This window comes from Convolutriloba macropyga, unplaced genomic scaffold (assembly GCF_964194025.1).
Source record: "Convolutriloba macropyga unplaced genomic scaffold, txConMacr16.3 SCAFFOLD_1344, whole genome shotgun sequence".
Lineage (NCBI taxonomy): Eukaryota > Metazoa > Xenacoelomorpha > Acoela > Convolutidae > Convolutriloba > Convolutriloba macropyga.
Window position 1 is genome coordinate 2162 of NW_027449330.1, and position 26721 is coordinate 28882.

The 26721-nt window shown below is 35.0% G+C and overlaps 1 protein-coding gene across 1 annotated transcript; it reads right to left on the reverse strand.

Annotated features, from left to right (window-relative positions):
- Positions 1 to 214: 214 nt before the first annotated feature.
- LOC142354960 (putative glutaminase 2) lies at positions 215 to 26636 on the reverse strand (the record flags this gene model as incomplete). The annotated part of the gene is made up of 11 exons (XM_075407292.1): positions 26383 to 26636; positions 22646 to 22757; positions 12595 to 12713; positions 12216 to 12345; positions 9909 to 9988; positions 9159 to 9322; positions 8856 to 8947; positions 4986 to 5165; positions 855 to 1031; positions 429 to 560; positions 215 to 286 (listed from the first exon to the last, which is right to left on the reverse strand). Coding segments are annotated over exons 1-11 (1482 nt in total), but the record flags the coding sequence as incomplete, so codon positions are not given.
- Between the last annotated feature and the right edge of the window lie 85 nt (positions 26637 to 26721).

The following is a 26721-nucleotide window of genomic DNA, read 5'->3' on the forward strand; positions in this document are numbered from 1 at the left end:
GAGTGAAAATAAGCACAATTTAACAGAATATCATCGCCTTCTGAAGCTAAAAATTATTGTGTAAACATTTCGCGAGCGAAGTTTACAAATAATATAAAAAATTTTGACAATTTGACAAAAATTTTGACAACTTTGACAAAAATAGAAAAAAATCGAATCTTCTTGCAGAGCAGGAGAAAGAAAAAACTATGAAGGACTGCATTCAGAATCTCACCTGATTCGAGCCTTTTTCTTCATACTTTGATTTCGGTGCAAAGTTGTGGAACCCATATTGAGACACCAGTTTCTGAAACAACAACAACAAAAATGCAATATAAAACAATTAAAGATCGTATTTACAGGAATGGGCATGGCTCTACTTTATAAAACCATTAGGCTGGGGGGAGTGGGCTGTAATGAGAAAAATCTAACACTTCAGCGTGACTAACGGTGCAGAATTCGACTCCTCTGACACTGTTGCCACACTTGTCCAGAGGAGGGGAGAAACAGGCGATGCCACAGACATTCGGAATTATGATTATGATCGCACCACTCACAGCGGACTTTGCTGGGACTCCCACCTGAAATAAAACATTACAAATAACATTGTACCTGCTCCGAGTTTTCACCCTCAATCAACCTCTAAATATCAGGAACTGGGGTTTAATGCCCATACCCCACTTAGTTGCGGAAAAGAGTTTCAGAGAGTATTTTTCTTAAAAATTACACTGTATTTGCACTCTTGTCTACACTCTTATTATTATAGAGTATTATGTTTAATGTAAACTAAATGCGTCTTACAGATGATGTTAAACTATGCTACGGAGGGAGAAAATAGTCACTGAAACAAATAAGCTTAGCTGCATTTTTCTGACCTGGAAAGCGAACTGGCCGGAGAAATCGTACATTCCACAGGAGAAGCATATTGATAGAGTGTCTCTGACGACATCTGGATCTAGAATCCTCTTTTCAGTCAGGGGATTCACCCCTCCATTGGCCAGAGTGGCAGCTATGATTGACAGGGTCTCACAAGTGACCTCCAGCGAACAGATCTGAACGGGAAAAAAAAGAAAACAATACTTACCAAACCTTCTCTTTACGTTTAAGAGCCTCATGACTATATAGCCTGTAGAAGTAATAAGGTTAATTGCAGTTGTTTCTTATCCCAATAAGTTTGGGGGGTGTATAATGAGGAAGAGATTTTATTGTAGCAGATGAAATACTAAATGTAAACCTCTAACCAATCAGAGACTGAGACGACTCTATTCTCTTATATGTAATTCTTGTACGGCTGACTTCAGTCAGTCTTGTAGTAGTAGTTGTATACACCATGTGTATACTTAATACCTTGACTGCGGTGATATCTATATTATACACCGTTATAATTGAAGTATTCCTACAAGTGTCTGCCCTATTGAGCGTTCTGTAATGACAAATGTAACATTCTTGTAGGGTCTTACTTTGGAATCAAATCCAGACGCTCAGGGGCTTAAATATGAAAAAACTGCTGCACTGCGTAAAAGGTCAATCGAGAAGTGTACTAGAAAGCATGTACTAGGAAAACGGCCAAACAAAAATTTTGCATGAAAAGACACACGTTTTCAATGATTGCTTCAAACTGTGTTCCAAAGCAAATAAACAAAACTTTTAATGGGATCCAACCATTAAACAGTTGAAATTGAGCGCTATCAGCGAATTATCTAAGCGAAAAAGTTACTTGGAAATGTGGCCTTAGAACTACAAAATAAAACAAAACATAGCGCATAGTACATTTTAGAAATCAGCAGAAAAATCAAACCCAACTGAAAAAAACTTCAAATTTCTAAACGTTTTTTATATTGGCTCGACTGTTGCCAGAAAGTCAATGAAGAGTGTTTCAATCAAGAGAATTGAATAAGTTAAAACCAAAAACAAAAACAAGTCCGTGTTTCTGAAATTTTTGTCTTATCTGAAAGAGAAAAACTTTATTTAATGTTACAAAAAACATTTACTGAAATGTTATTTCATGAAAAAACTTTAAAAACGAAATTAGACTAATTTTTATTCTAAATTTCGATAAAAATCTCATCTTGGAGTAAATAAACGAGGTATCAAAAACCTTGCATACCAATAATGGGAAAAATAGACAAAACAGGGGCAGACTTAGTAGAAGCGACAAAATTACTGATATCAACAAGATCCTCAAAAGCGGATAGTGCTACACGCAGGTGCGAATCTCATATTTGTTTTTGTTTTCAAAATTTCTAATATCCTTGATCTTGAGAACAGTATAAAAAACCCAACATTCAAGTATACAATATAATTTAAGAAACAAAAACGGAACGGGACGTTCAAACAATTGCATTAAAAATATTATACAAAAATTATGAACGTGATAAATCAATGACCAAGATTTCAAGTACTGCGAAGCTAAACACAATTTGAAAAATCTCCGCGTGACGAGACCTAAACCATACATACCAGCCTTGATTTTTGAAAATTTTCGAAGATGACTGCTGTTTTTCTAAGAAAATTGGAGTTTTGTCCTCTAGAGACAAATTGGGTTTTAAGTTGTGTCCCTTGACTCAACAGTGCATCTAAAAGAACATTTGTCTTTAAGAAAAAAAATTTCGACAGAAAGTAGTCGCGGTGTCGCAAAGTTTTGATAACTACTTCTGATTAATCTTGATTTAATTTTTCATAATCTATTCACCCGGTTAATCGATAAATAGAGTTCGTTCAGTTGCAAGTCTATGTGTAACTTGTTTATCTACAGTCAAAGCTGGAGTAGTTAACAGTTTGCTCTTCTTGATAGCAAAACAACGACATAAAAAATAAAAGTACGGAGAAAATCTATAGAGCAGGCTTTGGGAAAGGTTTTCATCGGATATTATATTGTTTTTTGTCCAGAAAGCCAAACTTGAGAACTATGCACTGATGATAAATCAACTCGTCACGGAAAAATAAAGAACAAAAAGAACCCTTGGTTAACATGCGGAAATAAAATTAGTACATTTCTCATCAAAAGTAAAATAAGGACATGACTTAAAAAATTTGTTGTTTTTATGATCAAACATCTCCATATAATCGATAACTTTAAAAGCAAAAACCATTAAATACGTTGACAACTAATAATACGTACAGCTATCAAATGCTATAACAGCCTTATTGCTTTCCGGTACTGTTTCAACTTCAGGTCTATTTTCAATTATTGCTGTTTTTCCATTGTTTTAATGTTATTTTCACGCCAATAATGATCCAAATGGTATCAACAAATATTCTTGCGATCACTTTGAAATCATTGTGATAAAATTTGACAACCTGAAAGTATAGCACTTCTTCAAAAATTTTCCCGTTTTGATGTTACTAGAGTCATCACTCAAAAATTACTACCTATGATTGTTAATTAAATGTTTTGTGATGAAATGAGGAAACGATTGTCATCTCCTTTGCATCGCAGAACACAAACAAGTAAAGAAACTCTTTAAGTACCAATATCAACTTTCGTTTTTCAAACAAAAGGCAAATTAAAAGCAGTCAATATGTGCATTCTCAAAAATTTTTGGGTGAAAATGCTCACTTTTCTTGTACTTGATAATAGCTTGATATGCTCTATTTAGAGCTTTTTTTGACCACTGCTAGGATTTAGCATCTTGAAATAAAATCAAGTGCAACGCACTTTTGCTCAAAGATTTCTTTCCATAAACTGCCACAAAAGAGCGATTGAAATTCTTAAAGCGAGCATTTTATATGAAGCAAGAATTATGAAATCCATTCTGTAAACTTCACTCGAAAACTTAAATCGCTTAAGTGTGCATAATAATTTATGGGTACAGCAACTGCTCCAAAGTTTAATAGAGGGCAACTAAAATATAACAGCCGAGTGAAAAAAAACTTGATAGCCTTGATAAGAAAAATAATTAATCATGAATAATAACCTTGCCAAGCTCATGCTAAACATGTTTGAATTAGTGGAGATAGAAATAAGACCTACTCAAAAAAATTTTTAAATCAAGTGAACAGCTTCAAATTAAATGAAGAAAAATATTTAGTTTCAAAATGAAACTTAAAAAGTTTTTGACATAAAGCGTCCTTACATTCTGATATAGCCTTGTGCTATTAACTTGTGTTCAATAGCAGACCAAGGATCAGATGGGGACTTGCTTTGGAAATTTTAGAATTTTGCTATTCAAAGTATCTCATATTTTGTTTCTACTAGAGGAAAAAAGAAAATGAGAGACTTGAAACAAAATGTTGTAAAACCGAAAACACAAATTAAAATTTTTCGCAGACATTTATGACATCGATTACCCTTTTTTTTAGTTAACTATTTGATTAGAAAAATTTAATGGTTTCAAGACTAAAAATTGCACCTAATCTGTTTTGCCCTCATTTTGTACTTTGAGTTCACAGACTTTGTTTTCTTTTGGGACGAGATACATCGAACAGCAATTGGAAGTGATAAAAATCAAAAAACATGAAAAAAATTATGGAAATTAGTAGAAATTTGGGTGTTTTTGTTTGGAGTAGCAAAACATATAACTCTTAAAATAGCCATACAAAGTGATTACGTCTTGCAAAAGACCTTTATCTACTTTTACAAGCCTCAATTTCAGACCGATCCAATAAAAATCCTAAACATGACAAAAAAATGCGAAAAATTGTAACATTTTGGGCTCAAAAACTCCTAAAAGTAACCATTTAACCTTGAATTACGGCCTTCCCAGTAGCTTCACCACTCCAAGTACTTGAAGGACTACTATAAAAGACTAAGGGACTCTAATGAAACTTGATGCCCGCTGAGCTTTACCTGTTTATCCCGTTTTGAAGGCTCAGAAGTCATGAAAAAAAGTGTGAAAACATCTTAAAAAAATTAAAAAAAACAAAGCAGGACAAGTCCTGACGTACAATTCAAAGAATTTTCGTTGACTAAACAGAAAAGGGGGGGGCACAAACGGAAAAGATCCTCAGCTACAATATTTTCGTACGCAATTCGTGATGTAACTCGAAACGATAGAGTAGCCAACCTGGAAATACAAATCCAGAGTTTCCATAAGGTCAGTTCCAGGTGGGTAACATCCGTGTTCCTTCATGAAGTAACCAAGGGCGAAGTTCCTCCACGCAGTGCTCTTTTCACTCAGGAATACTGAATTGTTGAAGCCCACGTGACCAACACCCGCAGCCAACTCTTTAAACTTGTCAAAAATCTACAAAAATATAAACATAGACGGCAGATTGCCGGAAAGTAGCCGCGATTGACGCTTGTGGCCTTCCATGAAATGAAACAACTAAAGAAATAAGATAGACAGATTGACCATCACTCCTTTAATAGACCACTAGACTTTTTTGGTTAGATTCGGACTGTCATTTTTATGACACATACGGTCTATAAGGAAAAAGCCCTAAAAGAGCTTTTTCAAAACTGATATTCGAAATCAAAAACTCTAGACTAATACTCAAGATTTAGGGCATATAAGTTTGGCACTACTTAGATGCACACTATTGATCTTTAACTAGTAAATTTTCACAAAATTTAAAGTTCCATAAGTGTGTTCAGAAGTCTTTTTTTTTGCGTGAGGTACTGGGGAAAAATACTAAATTTTCAGAAACTTAAAAAAAATTGCAACTTAAAAATCGCTAAAAGTTTTAATATTACAATCTTGAAACGCATTCTCCATTGCCACTAGAAACCATGCAGTAACATATTATCAAAACCTAGAGGAGATTCCTTGGCCGTTCAGGTTAGAGAAACCTAATAAATGACAAAAATTTTTAAAAATTGCAAGTTTTATTTAAAAAATGTTGGTAAAAATGGTGATAATAAAATGTTGAAAACCATTTCAAGGGCAATAAAAAGATTTCTGTAAAATATTAGCAAAACCTAGATGAGGTTTCTTGCCCCCTGGGGCTAGAAAACTCAAATATTGACAATGAAAGTCAGAAAATTGGAAGAAAAATGCAAATTTTATCAAAATAATTGTTAGAATTCGTAAAGTTAAAAAGTTGAAAACCATTCCATTACCACTAGAAACTGTGCAGTTCTTCATTATCAAACCCTAGATGAGGTTCCCCGAAACTTAGGGCTAAAAAACTCAAAAAAAAATCAAAAAACATGAAAAAAATTATGGAAATTAGTAAAAATTTGGGTGTTTTTGTTTGGAGTAGCAAAACATATAACTCTTAAAATGGCCATAAAAAGTAATTACATCTTGCAAAAGACCTTTATCTACTTTTACAAGCCTCAATTTCAGACCGGTCCAATAAAAATCCTTAAAATGACAAAAAAATGCGAAAAATTGCAACATTTTGGGCTCTAAAACTCCTAAAAGTAACCATTTAACCTTGAATTACGGCCTTCCCAGTAGCTTCACCACTCCAAGTACTTGATGCCCGCTGAGCTTTACCTGTTTATCCCGTTTTGAAGGCTCAGAAGTCATGAAAAAAAGTGTGAAAACATCTTACAAAAATTAAAAAAAACAAAAACAAAGCAGGACAAGTCCTGACGTACAATTCAGAGAATTTTCATTGACTAAACAGAAAACTAGACCTAAAAAGGACTATGAATGGATTGAGAAGACCATTTAGAAAAAAAATCCGATCCAAAAAATCGAAAAAACATTAAAAATCAAAATGAAATTGCCGCATGTGAACAAAAAACCACTAGCGAGAAAGCGGATTTTTGTTCAAACACCGTTTTCTCATTCCGCTTTAAAATTAGAGCGAAAAAATTTCACACAGGAAAACCACCCGCTTTTTCGCTCCACTTCTTGAAACTGGAACTATGTTCTTCATAAAACTGGTTGAACTTACTAATATTTTACTTGCGTTTACAATTATTTATTTGCTCATTCTAAACAGTGGTAGGAGTAGATTAGCCTATACAAATAATAATTACCCTGATGAAAGTGTTGGGATATCATTATTGAAGAGGTAAGTTTCTCCTGACGGTGGGACTAGAAAAGATCTCAAAACTTTACAATTTTGAAAAAAAAAGCATTAAGCTATTCTTATTCTTCAAATTCTAGTGAGGATGTCTTCAAAGTTGGATAAAAAAGTAAATGAGAAAATGTTTTTGGTCATTTAAGTTCTCGATTGAAGTCTTTGAGGCAAGAATGATAACGATGCGCTACATTGAGAAACATTATACGAGTTAATCAAAAATCCCAAGCACATATTTGACATTTTTCAGAAAATGAACCTATGAAATTCTTAGCAATTAAGTAATAGGCAAGATCACGTAAAAAGACATGGGGTTGTAGCACAATAAAAAAAGACTTTTCTTGCTTTATGAAACAAATTAAAAGCCAAAAATAATTTGAAATTGATCAAACACCTTTGCAAATTTCCACCAAATTGTGAACTCCATTCGCTTTTGGATCAAAATTTTGCAGAAAAATTTTGAGAAAAATCAGAATTCACTTTTATCTTTGAGAAAGAGCTGATACTTGTTCGATCGTAAAAAGTATCAGACAAACGATTATTTAGGTCAATGCATGTGATGTATGAAGTTCAACATAGTAAATGAGGTTTAGGGAAGTTCGACAGCACGAAACTGCTATAACGCTTTTTGTGCAAGAGTAAAAAAAATAACATTTTTTTCTCAAGGACTTAGGTGTCCAAATTTTTTCGTACTCAACGAAAGCAGCTGAATCGTCATTTTCAATTATTTTAGCTTCTAAGCTACGGCATCTAAGAGGTCTATTATTTCTTTGCGTGGACAATTTTTTTTTTTGCAAAATGAATTGTTTAAAAGTAAACGGAAATAAATCCTTTTTTGTCAAACTCAATGTGAAAGAGAATTTTACAGCAATGCAGGTATTACCAAAAACATTGCCTAAGTTACACCATTATATATGTTATATACGCAGTCGTCTAAAAACCTAGTAAGCTTATTTATTTGGGCCCTTTTTACCTACTACAAGTACTAATTAAGCCATACACTGTTCAACATGCTATAAGTCCAACCGTATACAGACATTCCAATGAAACAAGTTAAGCTTGCAAAACAAACACACTTTCTACTTCCCGGATGAAAACCATAAAATGATTTTAACAATAATACAAAATTATGAACGACTTAGCAGATATACTATAATCAAGAAAATATTGTGGCAAATTTGGAACTATAAATGATCTTATTTGGGATAATAAAAATTTTCCTTACTGATTCGCATTTACCGATAAATTAATCTAAATTAAAATTAAAGTGCCAATAGTCTTCCAATTACCATTAGAGGAATAGCAATCTTCATTATGTTTTGACTACCAAAGAAAAAATCTGCGGTTTTCCGCAAGTTTTTCTGCGGGTTTAAGATCGCACACTTAGAAAAAACATTTGTAAAATAACCTTTGTCATGTCGTCAATGCTGAAATAAGAAAAAGTTGCTGTTCTGCTTCGTTTCATTAATTTACAATTTTTTATAAAAACGATTCTGCTTTCGGGCCAGTCAAATTATTGTCTTACTGTGTGACGAAACTACATTACAGCAGATAAATGAAGTTTCGCCCCTGAACTTTATTAACAAAAATCCCTCTCATTTTATTCCCACATATATTTGAATTTAAGGGGGATATCTTCAACAAATGCCCCCTTTTGCAAAAAGTGGGAGTACTCTTGAATAGAATTTAGAGCGGTTTATTTACCAATCAAAAACTTTCCACGTATGCGCATATTATGTTAAACTGAATGGAATAAAATATGCCATGGTATGTTAATTAGACGAATTGGAATACAAAGCAAAAGAATATCCGACTGGCGGGTCGGTGGGCGCGCTATAATTGTTGTATAAGCGTTGTAATACCACAATTTGGGTCGCACTATACCCCCATGAGCGAACCAAATGGTGTGAGCATAGAGGTGTTGTGGTTATGAGACATCAATCTGGAAATTAACTTACATATTCAAACTTTTCAGACAAAGATTTGTTGGGCTGGATGAGAGAAGTAGTGATTATGGCACCAGAGTTGATCATTGGGTTGTGAGGACGGTCTAAACAACGAACAATTAGTAAATATCCAACGCGCAAATTTTCTCAAAGCCCAAGTGGAGATGTCAGTCTAATTTCTGCGCATAAATGGACGAATATGCGCATAAAATTGCAACAAACCCGAGAGCTTAACCTCATATTTAAAAGGATAATTTTAGATTATGAAAACTAGAATAATTACTAATATAGAAGAAAAAATGACATTAGACTAACTTTTGGAATCGAGGGTGATTTCGTTGAATGTCCTGCCACTGGGTTCAAACCCAACATACTTGTGAACTAAATCGGAGCCATGATCAGTTGCTACTACTGCATAGGTTAGTGGCTTACTCACAGACTGGATTGTGAATGGCACTGAACAGTCACCGAAACTTGCCCTGAAAATTTTGAAAGTTGCTTTCCGTTTCCGGAGAATTTTACTTGAACAGTCAAAACGTGAAGAAAAATTAAGAACAGGAGTAAAAAAATTAAGAAAGATTGGAAACTTTCAAAAAATTAAAGTGCTAATTTTGCCGGTCTTGCGACAAGACAAAACGGAGCAACCGAGCAAAATTGATCTTCTACAGAAGATTCTGTGGAAGAATTAGGTTACATGTCGGTGTTTACAGGTGCTTAGTTTTCTTAGAATTTAGAAAAGAAAGTCTTTTTATTGTCTTGGCATAAACTACAATTTATTATAATAAATTGTAGTTTATGCCAAGACAATAAAAAAGACTTGCTTTTCTAAATTCTAAGAAAACTGTAAACACCTGAAAACACAGACATGTAACCTAATTCTTCCACAGAATCTTCTGTAGAAGATCAATTTTGCTCGAACACAACTTATCTGACTTTTCACGTTTTTTCATGATTTCAATTATGTTTTTAGGGTTATATAGTTGGTACAAACTTTTTCCCTATCTAAGTTCAAATATTTAAGTTAAAAGATAATTGGTGTTAATTTTTAAGAATTTGACAATCTACCTTTGGCCATCAATTGAACATATAGAGACACCCCAGTAGTTTTTGTTCATCTTCGACAGCTGTGGAATGTAAGAAGCATTCTGAAGCAACACAGAAAAGATTTCGAAATTCCATAAATTTGAGGAGCATCAAAAGAAGCTAATTCATATGGGTTGTTCAAAGCAAAACCTAAAGTGTCAGCAACAGAATGGCATATATGCAATACTTTTCTCTTCTCAATATTAAATTTAGTAGAAACCAGTTTTTCGAAAATTAGCCCCGGATCAGTTCAAATCTTGTGTTAATTGAACAATAAGAAATTGACTTATAGCACATTCATTCTAGAGTACCCTCTCAAGTGGCAGCCTTCAATGGTGAAAGCCGGAACTCAATCTGGACGTCATTTGACTAAGTGCACTCCAGAATAACCGTTTGCTGGCGAGCTCAATTGGTACGTTATTGAAGAGAAGCCAATTATCAAAATTGATAACGGACCAATAGTTGCACCTTCTGTAATATGGTAAAGACCAAAATTGCCCCATTGATTACTGCTATGAACTTCAAAGCAGAATTTGAATAATACTTTTTCAATTTGATTTTTTGGAGATAAAAGTTTTTAAACTTCTGCGTCTTACCCGTGAAAACCCCCTATTAAGGCATGTCGACGATAATGGGATGCTATGCTTTATACGAACATTAACCTGCGTCGTTGTTAAAATGGAGAAGACCCCCAAAATATTAGGTGTAAAAAAATTTGCGTCAAGACCATGAATGCACGGCTTTTAAAATAATTGTCATTCGGTCAAAATTTTCTGATATGGCCAAAAAAGTCAATAAGACATTGGGAATTTTATCTGCGCACCTTTTCAGCCATCAAATTCTCCTTCGGCTATCAAATTTGTTTTTTAATGTTTGCAACATTTATAATTAGATATGTAGATTTTATAGATTCGTGCAAATTATTTGAGAGCCATTACGCCAAAATGTTAACAGAGTTTTAAAATGTGCAATATATTGATTAATTTCTTTAATGCACTCATCTTACATCCCGGGTTGAAGTTTCTTTGATTTCATACAAGGAATCATATGTTTCAACTGTCCATACTTGATTTCTTAGTACGATCATTCTACGAGACTAAAGAAATCATATATGATCCGTGATTGAAATCCAAGTTTTCATATATGGCCTTGTTTGAAGTCAAAGGATACATACATGATCCTTTCTTGAAACGTGGATTCGTGCTGAAAAAAATTTATGATCCTTGTACGAAATAAAAGAAATCATGTATGAACCTAGTATGAAATCAAAGAAATCATATATGACCTAGTACAAAATCAAAGAAATGTGATCCAAATTCAAAGGCCAATTATGGTTTAATTTTCAAAATTGACGCATTTTTTAAATTTTTTGTATGGTCCCTGTATTAGTTCTAAGAAATCATGCAAATCATATATGATCTAGTATGATTTCAAAGAAAAAAAATTGAGCGGTATCCTTGAGCGATTTTTTACGTATCAGTAGCTTAGAACATATTGAGCAAAGTATTTTAAGAGAAAATTTTAATTTTTGTGCGATCTTTGCATGACTATCAAGAAATCATACAAATCATATATGGCCTAGTACGGAATCAAAGAAAGTTGTATGATGGGTGACCCGGTTTGTTGAATATTTAATTTTTATTGCTCTACCAAGACACATGCTTCATACTAACTCTGCTCTTCTCTTTTCAAGGTTATTTAATTGATTGACTTTCTCAATTCTGTTAGTGTAGCACAACTTTCCCTGAGATTTATTAGAAGATTAAATAAAACCACAGAAGTAGAGCTAATTCAAATTGACTGTCACATAAATTTCTCACATTGAGTAATTTGAGCTCGTAATCCAAAATCGATAAACTTTTGTATTTTCCCTGTTTAAACATGGCATGGCGGTTTTCAGTTACTCTATATCTCAAATCAGACGGCGACAATATATATTGTCACGGTCTGATTAAATATCCGTAAAAGATATCATTTAGAGAAAACAAAATTCGGTAAAAAAAAATTGCACATGTTTATTTATGCATGCCTCGATATTTGAGAAAATTTTGAATCTTAATTCGATCTTAAGTAAAAAAACAAAACTGGTAATTTTAGACTCAGTGAAATTGTTTGCACGTAAAAGTTAATTAATTATAATTAATAGTTGTCACCTAATGTGGAGCGTTATATATTTGCTAATTGGAAACCGAACTATTGAACCTCACGATGACCAACAGAATGCCCAATTGAACCTAAATTGGGTATTCCGGCCTTTGTATAAAATGTCATTTAACGAACAACAATTACCTGTCCTTCAGTGTTCTTGCTACATCCTTCGAATATAGTGCTGACGTCACAGCAGAAGTTCTCAAAGTCCTTGATCGTCAGTTCTGATCCAAATGCCCGACTCAACATCACAATGTTCATGGAAACGCATCTAGGCATTCAGTTGTCAGAGCTATTTCCATTTAAGGTATTACAAACGGGTTTCATTGGGAGGGGATGGTAGGGTGGGGTGGGGGTTGAGGGGAAGAATTTTTTTTTACCTGCTGCTCTTTTTACAGTTATTTGCAACGGGCCAGGCTAAAGTCATAAACTTTTATTAATTATAAGATTTTAACAATTCTCTGTAGCAAGTTTTATTGTAATTGGCACAGTTCTGGGAGGTCAAAGAAAGGCTCCTTACTTTCTGAATTCTTCGGATGGAATGTTGCTTGTGTGGTTCTTCCGTTTGAATTCCAGGAAAGCATTCACAGTGTCCTTCAAACGTGGATCATCTTCACGCAGACCAGTCCGTCTCAACTCCTAAACCAAATACTTTCTAGATGCCCATATCAATTTGCGGTTTTACGAGGCACATTTTTTCATTAGGATATAATCAAATTCAAACAAAAACTCATTTCAAAAAACTGAACTGAAATGAGAAGTTTTGACATTAATCAAGGTTGTCTGAATTCAAGAACTTCCATAGACTTTGTTCTTCAACTCTATGGGAGATGAAGAACAAAGTGTCACATATAGTCAATGGCTTCTTCGACGTAGGTGTGGAATTGATAAATCATGGGTCCTTAACCCCTAGTTAAGAGAGAAACTTGGCGTTTGAAATAGTAATTAATTTGCAAAGTTTCGAAGTTTATGTTGAGCGTATTTGATAAGTAAACAAAAGAAGCACACATGAAGTCGGTGTGAAATCTTGTGTAAACAAAACACAATTAGCTTTGCAAAGTGATCAAGTTGTCAGAAATAGTCGGAATCAAACTCAGAGGTCATTAAACGGAAGAAACTAAGTATGGAAACACCAGGAAAAAAAATGGAACGGCTTGGCAAAAGCAATGATAATTTAAAAAATAAATTCCCCGAATTCCCAAAAATGCATCCTCTAATAGCCATTTTGGTATGATAAACGCGAGTATTTATTACCTATAAGTAACTACAAGTTTGGGGTTACTGCTTAGTGTTTTCAGGAAGTATATATTAGGTATGTTAACAAGGACAAATTACTGCTAAAGGAGGGAGAAAAACAAAAGGAATGCTTTGAAGAATTTGTCGGCCAAATTTATTGTATTTTTCCCACGAAAAACATGTTTGTTAGCCTCCAACAGTTACCCACAGCATGGGGAAGACCAATTAAAGTCAGAGAGGTAAAGTTGTTGTCACAAACTATACTGTGTGAAAAAACAAACCAAATTGTATGTGAAAGAAAAAGAACTTACCAATATTTTGTTTTTCGAATTGTGGAAAAGAGACTTTTAATCGTTAAAAACTGATACTTTTATGGTGTAATTCAGCAAGTGTTCGGCTTTTCTGCACAAAAATCAAACAGGCTGGAATCCACATTAAAATTAAGTAAAATAAAAAGATGGTTGAAGGGACACGCATGAAGAAATGAAAAGGAAAATAAAACGATTTGAAAAGTGTTAGATTTTTATTGCAATACTGTTTTGAATCCAAGCCCGGTAACCCCATTTTAGAAGAATTAGTGAGAGTATCATTTCAACAGTGTTTTGTATTTGTAGGAGAAAATTGGAAGAGATCTTGGGAACTAACGCATTTATTGGTTTGAGTTCTTATATTCAAATTTTGTCAGTCAGTTTGAATTCATCAGGGGATTTACGGTTAAATCAAAGTGTCTAATTAAAATCAGAGCTCGGAAAAAGTAACACTACTATCGGTTTGGTAAATACACATTGTAGGAAATCATTGTTGTCAAGAAAAAGCGGTAACTAAAGTATTAGAGGTTGAAAAGGTCTAAACATTTGCAAAAGAGAATTTTTGGTGGAAAAAACGAGTTATGAAGTGAGTTCAATGTATGAGATGGGACTAATTATTGCCCTGAAGTGTTCTAGAGAATAGATTGATAAGTCCAAAAGAGCACAATGGCTGTTTGAAGGAATTTCTGATAGAGAGAAACTCAAAATTTGCAAAACCAAGCGTCCATATTTTTGCGACCCCCCCGCAAGTCCTGAAAACCCTACTTCCTCAAGTCCGATCACCATGAAATTTTAACTCATCACTCCCAGGACAATTCCTTACACATTGAGAAAAACAACGGGCTTTTTTCGGTACCTGAAACTGCCTTTTTAGCCTTTAAAGTAAACAAAGAAAAAGGCAGAAAGAACTATGTTTTCCCTCATTTTTAAATAATTGAGAGATCATTAAAACACAATTTTCTCAGAACCACAGGGGAGCAAACGTATTCTTGGTTTAAATCAGGGAAATTTAAGCAACATGAAAAAGGATAAAACAGAGTGTATGTACTTGTATAAGAACTGTTGAACATGAAACATAAGTTTTGTTGCATCTTGAACTTATCAAAGCGAGTTGTTCACAAAATTCCGGTCATCTTAAGCAAACATTTACTTTAGATAAACTACAGCGCATAGACAAAATTCTACGCCCACTAATACGCTGATACGTTAGGTCAAAATGTTCGAAAAGAAACGACACGTTACGTTTTGCTGATAAAAAACTGATAAGGTTGAGTACCCTTAAGAACAAGAAAAACCATCAGACGCGAGAGAGCAAGTCTGAGAGAAAGACTTACGAGGCTGAGACACAGCAGTTTGTTAGTCAAAACTGTGAGAGAGAGAAAGCTCAAGTGGAGCAGTTGTTTCTCAGAGTGAGAAAATTGTAGTTGTTTAGTGAGTTCTTTGCGAAAGAACATAGTTTGGCAGTTGCAGTGAGAGAAACTGCAACGTTTTTCAAAATTGTTGGTTGCGAAGATTATAAGTTTTTGGCCAGTAACATAGCTACTGGGAGGCAGAACTTATTTCAGTTATCGGTGAAAAGAAGTAGAGTGAAGGATTTGTGGATACTTGCGGAGAGAGTGATTGAATTGGTTTGATTTAGTGTGGACCATTAATTAGTTTTGATAGAAAAATTCCTTTTGATTGTTGAATTTACTCAATTAACTGTCTCTGGCTATAACATTACTTGTTGCTGGTATTACATATTTTGATTATTAATTCAATTATCCAGAGTGAAGTTTTCAAGCAGCCGATAGAGCAACAATTTTTGGGGACAACACAGTACACTCCCTACAACAAGAGGAACTACCAAACAAATCTTTCGGAATTTTGATAGAGTTTTGGGCGCTAGCCAGTCCCCAACTAGAAGCCTTCTAACGACAAAAATACAAAATTCTACAGTGGCGCTCCTGGGTGGGCTCTCTTGTTAAAAAGTCAGTTATTCAGAAGATTTGAATACGAGTGTGAAGAGAGAGTTCTGATAGACTTGCAACAAGTGCTCAAAGCTGGCGTCTTCCGACGCAAAGCAAGTCAAGGAACACGTTAACGATAGTCAGAACGAGATTACAAGTTTTGTGGAACGGAGGAGATCGAGAGAATTTGAGCAACAGAGACAGATATTTCCAGGAGAGGGTAATTTTGGAAGACAGTCAGTGATTTTTCTCGGGACGAGGATCCTAACTCAGCGTAGTGGTGGAAGCACCCGAGCAGATAGATTGAGGAGCTTACTCAGACAGAGACGAGAAGAAGAGCCGAATAGAATAGCAGCAGAAATTGAAGCCTCAGAGGAGCATTCAGAGTGAAGCATTTCGGATAACAATGTCAGGTTTCGGATTAATAAAACAGTTTCCTTCGCCTGGATATGAAGTTTGGGAGGACTGGCGTGAGTATTATTTAGATGCTTGTGAAGTTTTCATGTGGTCAGAAGGAGAGGTGAAGAGGTTTCTACCAGACAAGTTGTGTGGTTGGTCTCTTGATGCTTTAAATTATTTGCCGCGTGCAATTTGGAAAACCGATCAAAGAAATCGTGCCTGGACTCTTCAAGAAACTTTGTACTTCTTTGATCTGAGATTGTCCAATAACCCACAATTTTATGAGGACGCGTTTGAGAGATACTTGATAGAGAAAAAGGAATACGAGAAAGCAGCTTTAAAGTATGAAATTGACAGACCAGTTTTTCCAAGTGACGTTGTTGACAGAGAGGAGTTACCGCTCCAAGAGCGGACTCCAAAATCAGACAAAATGAAAGACGTTCAAGTTAAAACGGATATTATTGTCAAATCAGTGATGTACGAAAAGACAGCAAAGATTTCTTCAACTAAACGTTGGTCTGCCATAAAAGCTGTAGGTTTCGGAGTAAAAGCAGTGCTTGACGAGAAGCCGATTGTCAGAGTCGGAAATCAAGGCAGGACTACAGAGTTGACTGACAATTCGTCCGGTGTGGAGACTGTTGCTGATTCAAACGTCATTGGGGGCAGTCGAAATTTTGGTTCTGACGGAGAAACGGAGGAGCAGATTACGACAAAGACTAAATCTGAAGATGAACGGTTCAAGGAAATGATGGATCGATGTATTGCGCGGTGGGACATTGGTAAAAACATGAATATTGTAGAATTGAGAAGCGAAGCACTCGAGGAAATTAATGACAGTAAGCTGGAGGCTGATGCACATTTAAGTGAAGACGATTTTAGCGATGACGACAGCTTCTTCGATAGCGACGATGAAAACAAATTTGAATGCATGGACGACGATGTGGTCTTTCAAAACATTTGTGAGCGGCATATTAACTCTAAATCGCTTGAGTTGACTACCAAAAATGGATTGACAGTTGGAAAACAGTGCTCTAAAGGGTTGATAGCCTCTGAATACATCACGTCCGGTCCTTGCATGCCGTACTTTGGTAAATGGATAGATGTTGGAGAAACAGCTATGCCGCATTTTAGTGTTGCTCAAAAAGGTGAATTGGCCACAGCAGCAGAAAATATTTTTAGTGGAATTTTGATTGCTAATATTTCGCGCCAGGGTATAGTCAGTACTGGGTCGCAGCACTTTGACCACATTAGTTTGACCCGAACGTCTGAGGATAACTTTGAGAAATTACATGGGAGTTTTGTATCTTTCCCAACAGACGGTGCCGATCGCGAAGCGACTAAAAGTTGTGGTAGCAAGGCTGCAAAAGCAAACTCGGATGGATTTCTAGAAGAAAGCAAAGAAGAAAAATCGACTACAGCCGCGAAATCAGGCGGAAATTTTTTCTCCGAGAATTGTAGAGAAAACGAAGTTGATGAAAAAGACAAATTTGAAAACGAGGACTCAAAAAGAAACGCAACTGTTGGAGGCAGCGGTGATACTATACAGGAAGATGAACTTGTTTTTGAAACTTTGCGTCAGCAGCTAGCGCCTGAAAATTTCAAAGTGTTGGAGAATCGGAGCTTCGATGCAGAAATTGCAGTGGCTGATGAATCAGTTTTTGGTGATGTTCTTGAACATTCAACTGCTGAAGAATTAGTAAAGTCTGACGCCTTCATTAATGAGCAAGATGGAAGTGGTGATGGCTCGGGTGATGTGGTTTGTGGTTTAGTTCAGATGAAGTTGGAAGAGCCAGATCGCAAGAAAAAATGTTCGTTAAGCTCGGAGACTCAATTACTCCAGTCGGATGAGAAAAAGTTGGAACTGAGTTTCTCCTATGCTGCCAATGATGGGACTCCTCAGAGCAATCAGTTTGAAAGAAGCGCAGTTGAGCAGTCACTGATGTTGGGGCAAGGCAGTATTTCTACTCCAGAAGAAATCTTATTCCGAAAATATTCAACTAGCGAATCAGATTGTGAAGTGTTGCAAATCCAGAAGGGAAAGTTTGGTGACGACAAGTCAGTGTCGCTTTCAAGGGAAAATGATCTGGGGCTGAAATTTCAGAAAGACGGAAAAAAGGATTGTGCATTCGATTCTGGAGAGAATGTAGTGCCAGTAAATTTCGAGAGTTCTTATTCGAAGCAAGATAATGAACGGGAGCAGTCCTCTGATTTTGAAGTCAAGAAAGCAATAGGCGCTAACCGGAATCGGTTGACGAGAGGCGTATCCAGCCAAGAAGAGATAATACAATATAGGAGGGAGGTGTCGTATAGTTCTTCTCCGAACTTGTTGAGGGCGAAGGACGATCAGAGAGGTCTGGAATTAGAGTACCCTAAGTTGTGCGGGCTGTTCTTTGGAAAACAAAGAGTCAGCCGGAAGGAGCAGTGGAACAGATTGAATTTGAAGAATCAGTTGTCCAGGGGAGTCTGGTGCAAACGAAAGAAAAGGTCGAAGAATGAGAATGGAGGCGGTCATCCCTTCAAGCATCGGAGGAAGAAAGAAGCGTTGACAAAATCGGTAAAGTTGAACTGTCTTATGTGAGAGCTATTTATTCTGATCTCACGATGCTGCTCTTATGACTGTGAGTTAATACGCCATACCTTATAATAGAAGCTCATAATTGGATGAACATATCTGCTATTAAGAAAGAAGTGCATATGCTCTAAATGACAAAACCATTGGAAAAGGATGGCCAGTTTAATTGCAATGCTCAGAATTAGATTAAGATTAGACAGAGTTAGAGTTGTTTTCATCAGACTGATTTTGATTTTGAGCTTTTTTTCGGCCAGTGTTCTTTCCTTATAAAGAATTGGCTGACTGATGACTCATATATATGATCATGCTTATATCTTCTAGTTATTATTTAATCAGTAAATGGTGCTCTGGGCATTTTCTAATTTTCATTTGTTGGAGCTCTTTTTAATTGGTTCACACTAACGGATGTTAACTAAGTTTCTGAAAAAAAATGCTCTGTGCTAAAAAAAGTGTGCTAGTACTCAATGACCAACGAATTTTTTATTATTCGGGAGAATAATAGTCTAGAAGGGAGGAGTGTGGAATTGATAAATCATGGGTCCTTAACCCCTAGTTAAGAGAGAAACTTGGCGTTTGAAATAGTAATTAATTCGCAAAGTTTCGAAGTTTATGTTGAGCGTATTTGATAAGTAAACAAAAGAAGCACACATGAAGTCGGTGTGAAATCTTGTGTAAACAAAACACAATTAGCTTTGCAAAGTGATCAAGTTGTCAGAAATAGTCGGAATCAAACTCAGAGGTCATTAAACGGAAGAAACTAAGTATGGAAACACCAGGAAAAAAAATGGAACGGCTTGGCAAAAGCAATGATAATTTAAAAAATAAATTCCCCGAATTCCCAAAAATGCATCCTCTAATAGCCATTTTGGTATGATAAACGCGAGTATTTATTACCTATAAGGAACTACAAGTTTGGGGTTACTGCTTAGTGTTTTCAGGAAGTATATAATAGGTATGTTAACAAGGACAAATTACTGCTAAAGGAGGGAGAAAAACAAAAGGAATGCTTTGAAGAATTTGTCGGCCAAATTTATTGTATTTTTCCCACGAAAAACATGTTTGTTAGCCTCCAACAGTTACCCACAGCATGGGGAAGACCAATTAAAGTCAGAGAGGTAAAGTTGTTGTCACAAACTATACTGTGTGAAAAAACAAACCAAATTGTATGTGAAAGAAAAAGAACTTACCAATATTTTGTTTTTCGAATTGTGGAAAAGAGACTTTTAATCGTTAAAAACTGATACTTTTATGGTGTAATTCAGCAAGTGTTCGGCTTTTCTGCACAAAAATCAAACAGGCTGGAATCCACATTAAAATTAAGTAAAATAAAAAGATGGTTGAAGGGACACGCATGAAGAAATGAAAAGGAAAATAAAACGATTTGAAAAGTGTTAGATTTTTATTGCAATACTGTTTTGAATCCAAGCCCGGTAACCCCATTTTAGAAGAATTAGTGAGAGTATCATTTCAACAGTGTTTTGTATTTGTAGGAGAAAATTGGAAGAGATCTTGGGAACTAACGCATTTATTGGTTTGAGTTCTTATATTCAAATTTTGTCAGTCAGTTTGAATTCATCAGGGGATTTACGGTTAAATCAAAGTGTCTAGTTAAAATCAGAGCTCGGAAAAAGTAACACTACTATCGGTTTGGTAAATACACATTGTAGGAAATCATTGTTGTCAAGAAAAAGCGGTAACTAAAGTATTAGAGGTTGAAAAGGTCTAAACATTTGCAAAAGAGAATTTTTGGTGGAAAAAACGAGTTATGAAGTGAGTTCAATGTATGAGATGGGACTAATTATTGCCCTGAAGTGTTCTAGAGAATAGATTGATAAGTCCAAAAGAGCACAATGGCTGTTTGAAGGAATTTCTGATAGAGAGAAACTCAAAATTTGCAAAACCAAGCGTCCATATTTTTGCGACCCCCCCGCAAGTCCTGAAAACCCTACTTCCTCAAGTCCGATCACCATGAAATTTTAACTCATCACTCCCAGGACAATTCCTTACACATTGAGAAAAACAACGGGCTTTTTTCGGTACCTGAAACTGCCTTTTTAGCCTTTAAAGTAAACAAAGAAAAAGGCAGAAAGAACTATGTTTTCCCTGATTTTTAAATAATTGAGAGATCATTAAAACACAATTTTCTCAGAACCACAGGGGAGCAAACGTATTCTTGGTTTAAATCAGGGAAATTTAAGCAACATGAAAAAGGATAAAACAGAGTGTATGTACTTGTATAAGAACTGTTGAACATGAAACATAAGTTTTGTTGCATCTTGAACTTATCAAAGCGAGTTGTTCACAAAATTCCGGTCATCTTAAGCAAACATTTACTTTAGATAAACTACAGCGCATAGACAAAATTCTACGCCCACTAATACGCTGATACGTTAGGTCAAAATGTTCGAAAAGAAACGACACGTTACGTTTTGCTGATAAAAAACTGATAAGGTTGAGTACCCTTAAGAACAAGAAAAACCATCAGACGCGAGAGAGCAAGTCTGAGAGAAAGACTTACGAGGCTGAGACACAGCAGTTTGTTAGTCAAAACTGTGAGAGAGAGAAAGCTCAAGTGGAGCAGTTGTTTCTCAGAGTGAGAAAATTGTAGTTGTTTAGTGAGTTCTTTGCGAAAGAACATAGTTTGGCAGTTGCAGTGAGAGAAACTGCAACGTTTTTCAAAATTGTTGGTTGCGAAGATTATAAGTTTTTGGCCAGTAACATAGCTACTGGGAGGCAGAACTTATTTCAGTTATCGGTGAAAAGAAGTAGAGTGAAGGATTTGTGGATACTTGCGGAGAGAGTGATTGAATTGGTTTGATTTAGTGTGGACCATTAATTAGTTTTGATAGAAAAATTCCTTTTGATTGTTGAATTTACTCAATTAACTGTCTCTGGCTATAACATTACTTGTTGCTGGTATTACATATTTTGATTATTAATTCAATTATCCAGAGTGAAGTTTTCAAGCAGCCGATAGAGCAACAATTTTTGGGGACAACACAGTACACTCCCTACAACAAGAGGAACTACCAAACAAATCTTTCGGAATTTTGATAGAGTTTTGGGCGCTAGCCAGTCCCCAACTAGAAGCCTTCTAACGACAAAAATACAAAATTCTACATTCATCTTCACGCAGACCAGTTCTTCCGTTTGAATTCCAGGAAAGCATTCACAGTGTCCTTCAAACGTGGATCATCTTCACGCAGACCAGTCCGTCTCAACTCCTAAACCAAATACTTTCTAGATGCCCATATCAATTTGCGGTTTTACGAGGCACATTTTTTCATTAGGATATAATCAAATTCAAACAAAAACTCATTTCAAAAAACTGAACTGAAATGAGAAGTTTTGACATTAATCAAGGTTGTCTGAATTCAAGAACTTCCATAGACTTTGTTCTTCAACTCTATGGGAGATGAAGAACAAAGTGTCACATATAGTCAATGGCTTCTTCGACGTAGGATTACTTCGATCCGGCCAAAAACTGTCGGTGACATCTGCAAGTGATATGAATTATAAATAGTGGGTCAGACTGGAGTTTCTTTTTTCTGTTATTCACTCTTCTAACTCTGTTGTCGTGAGTGAGCTGTTTTTTCTGTTTTTACAAGTGGTTTAGATATGCACTCTACCATTCACGTAACATCAACATAATTGATGAAGTGAAAGAACAGCCGTATTATAAAATATATAGTGTATAAAAACTAATACAACAGCAACAACATTTTGACCCTGTTACATTGACAAACAAATAAGCTAATGTATGCAAGATCATTGCAAGAGTATATAAGGAAAGAAGTATCTACGAGACATGGCAAGTGATTCAAGCAAAAAAATGAAGATTTGTCAAGAATTATTAATATTTATGATACGTTATCAAGATTGTTGGAAAAAGCAGGTCTCGATAGTCTAACTACCAACAAATTAGCCCCTTTCGCCCAATATGAAGATTTTTTTTTAAATTTGACGCAACTTCAGTTCAAACTCCAGCAAATCTACAAATCATCAAAGTCAGATTCTGATAACTCCTTTCCTGTGGTTTAAGTACTAATTTAAGTATAAACAAACTAATCAAATAAACAGATAATATTTCTGGTAAAGCAAACACACCGCTAGAACGTAGTCAATGTTAACTGTCTTTGATTTGCCTTTGGAGAAGAGTTCAAACAGTATATCAGATGGTCCTTCTTCGAAGCTGTACACCATATTGGAGCAGGACCGTCTCAGAGAAAAGAGAGCTGTCCAAATTCAAGAAAATTGGAATAGATTTCTTGTTGACCAGATGTTAACCAGTAGACAAATTGCTTCGTCTTAAGTTAAGCGCTATAGTCCACTTATTGTTTCATCTAAACAATTGGGTAACCCAAAAAATTGGTTAACTAATCGAAAAAGATTGCGCAAAAACTATTTAGCGTAGAGATCGCAAGAAAATACCATGCGAAAAAAAAAACATTTTTATCCCAATTTAACAGAAATGAACTATTAATAAACTTAGGCGGGTGAATTCATAACGGGCATAAATGGTCATTGAGTGATTTGTGTGCAGAAGCATTAGTAGCATTTTCAAAAGCAGTTTAAAACCAAGAGCCTTAGTTACTAAAGAAATTTTTTAAAGCAAGTTTCTATACACACAATTGCCACTGTATTTTGCGATAAATTTGTAACGAAATAATTAAAGAAATGAAAAAATATAATAGGTATTTAGTAAGATAAAAGTCCCTGAGATTACTAATAGCGGGTCAAAAGACTAATTGATGATTAACACCTAGTCATTTATCTGCTCGCAAGAAATTTTGTTATTTCAAAGATATCTGAAACAATTGATAAAGAATTTCACAAAAGGTTGAGGCCAAATGCAATCGATTACGCGGGAAAAAATGACAAAAATCGACTCTATTATGAAACTACAAGTTGTTTTGAATAAGTTTTCCAATTCAATAATTAACATATGCGGTGGAGAAAATTGAAAATGAATTTTCCGTCCCAACTTGTGGCGGCGGACTATACGCTCAAATTTTTTTGTTCAATCAATTTTGGCCGATCGATATATTCATCGTAGAGAATTGTGAGTGCTATCATTAGAAAGCCAGTCCAGTGTAGAATAAGGAATTAAAAAGATTTTTTCATTTTTCGCTTTTTTTGTTCGAGGAGTTTTCGATGTTTAAAGTTTTATTTGAACATGGGTTATTTGGCATGATCTTGATCAGTTTTAGCGTAATTTTTGTTCAAATTGAAATTTCCTCAGAAATATTAATTCAAAATTATGTTAAACGCTGCAAAAGGTTTCCACATTGTGTTCCTAATAGCCCAGAGACGACAAAAATGGCTAGTTCTAGAATCATAGGGAAGTTAACGATAAAATTTTCGTATTTTTCAAGGTCACTTAGACACTAGTAACTCTTCAAATCGAGGTTCCGTTAATGACAGACCTCATTCACAGTCAAAAGATTCCCAAGGAACAAAAAACTTGTTGTCCAGAAATCGCTCATTTTTTTTTACTTCGACTCCTAGTTTTCGTGATTTTTAGCGAAATTTTGATTTTCTTTTTGAGATTTTAATAAATTTTTGTAATCCTTTGGCATAGAGTCTTTGAATACAACCGCATTGGTTTCCTAATGAGTTTCAAGTAAACATTTTTCGTGCTTTGAGTGGACAGCTAAGGGCCGTTGACACACACAAAAAATCGAAAGTTTTTTTGAAATTCAACCGATGTTATAATTATTTTTGTGAGCTGTAAGTCAATCTCAGTAATAACAGGACTCCCTTCCTCTCTATTACGCCAAAATAATTCAGGTTAAGGGTTTTTATCATCTAACTAGTGATTTTATGAATTCCATGCCACGTGTTTTCGTATAATTTTTTAAACTTTTTTTTCATAATCTTGGTTCCTTTTGAAATTTTTTTCATTATTCTTACATTGATAGTTTCCATTGGATCAAAGGAGACAATCAGTGGATCATAGACAACATTTTCAGAGAAAAACAAATGATTTAAATGGCTTTGAGACTTTTGTTCCGCACTTTTCTAGCGAATTTTTAGTTCTTGCTTTTATTTGTAGTTGTTTTCATAATCAAAGGACTTATTGTTATGTCTTATTGTTGACTTTTAAACAACAAATATAAATGCAATCCCATCAGGGCAAAACTTAGCGTTTTGACTGTTTTCTGTTGGAAGCTATTGAGTTTAATGCTGTTGATACTACGCGTTTTCTCAAAAGTTCTGTGTTTTTAGTATATTTGTTATTTGTTATTTTTTTGAAGTTATACTTTTTTATTCTTGATGTAGCGGAAAGTGTTGAAAAGTTTCATAAGCTTCCATGTGAAAATTGATTAAATTAGGTTACTCTATGCAGTCAGTTTATAGCAAATACTCCTAAAGTTTATTTTACTGTTCGTTTTCAAACATTTTTAAAAACTTTTCAGGTTTGTCGTTCTTTTCGTCAATTTGTTTCTACTCTCTTTATTTTGAGGTTCCATCCTGCTCGTTGTAATCAAAAATTGACGTGTATAATGATATTTTGTTGTAACTGACGTTTTGTTTGCTGGACAATATTCTTTTTCATAAATGTTTTCTGAGTAGGCATTAATTGTAGTTCCTTTTCTCTTCTTTGAACAAATTCGTGGAATAACAGACCCCAACGAATTTCAAATGAGCGCGATTGCACTTACGTAATCTTTCAGTATAATTGTAGCCGAAGTAGTATAATAACTGAAGCATTCAGAAAATAGCTAATGAATTTAACGGCTTCAATATTTTGTGTTTTCGCAAATTCTTTGTAATAATTAGAGTTTTTCTGCATCATTAGTCCGTTTCTAGGAATTGGTCTAACGAACGACAGGTCCTATTGGTTTCGCAATGACTTTTTAGTACATTTATCAAAATTTAATTTGTTAAAAGCTAATGGCTTTTGATAAGACTTTTGATGCTAGTGATAAGGCGTTTGAAATTATTTGGCCTAAAAATTACTGATTGATTTTCGAATTTTTCCTCATAATTTATTTTTTTGTCGACTTTTTACCTAGTCTCATTTAGCAAAAGTTCCATTTGCTGTGTTGTTAAGAAAATTTGTGTAGTTAAGGTTTTATCTGATTGCTTTTTGACGTTGTTACTAGGTGCATTTAATTTTAGATATCGATTTTTTGCCCTTTGTTTTTTCTCGTAGTCTTTCAATGGCCGTTTTTGTGAGCGCTTTAATGAGGCATAGCGTTATAAAATTCTCTCAGTAGTTTTAGTGTGCAACGAATTTTTAAACTCAAACATCTATTTTTGATTCTCTTCGTTTGGTTCACAATTAAGTCAAAAATGTAGATGATGTGAGGTCGGAACATCATGTGCAAATGCACATTAACGAGCCTCCATGTTCAAGAAATTGTCATTGCATACAGTCTCCACCAAAATTTTGAGCTGAACGCATTTCATCTTAACATAATTTAGGCACGAAAACTGGTAAAGATGGTGGAAGCCAAATTCTCTAATTTTTAATGACAATTATTCAGCGCTCAATTTTTTGCTGAGTTTAATTTGAAGAAATTTGGATTCAGCTGTGAATACTTTTACGCTTAAAAACTTAGGTCATGTTGCCAAGTTGAAAAAGAAACGTCTATTATGATTAAGACCGAATCTTGAGGGAGCGGTTCATGAAGTGAAATTTGTTACGATCGCAGCAGTGATACGACAAAAGTGTGTACCACAAAAATTGTTAAATTTTTTTAAACGTTAGCTGCGAAGATTGCTTTTTAGTGCCATTATACTGTTATTTGGCTCTCATCTTATACATATTCTCTCAGCTAATCCCCGATCCGTCTTTTAACTCAAATCAAAACAATGGACTGCTCTTTTAATTGTACATTTTTGCGAGTGACTCTTCAAATTCGAATTCCGAATCACTTCCAAGAAGATCTTGGCTGATTTCCAGGACATGTTGATTTCCAGGCGATGAAATTGGTTTGGATCGCACAGTGTCTAACTCGTATCCTTCTGCACTGTTCGCTTTTGATGACGTTCGACCAGTTGAGTTGGTGTTGTCGCTATCTACGCTGCTACATTCACTTTCACAAAATTGGTTAATCATTGTTGAGTTTGTTGAACTGTATTGATTAGCCTAACTGTTTTCCTTTTCCAAACTTTCAAACCCTATTTTATGATATCTGAACAGCCCTTTTTTTCATTAAAAATCGGAGATTGTG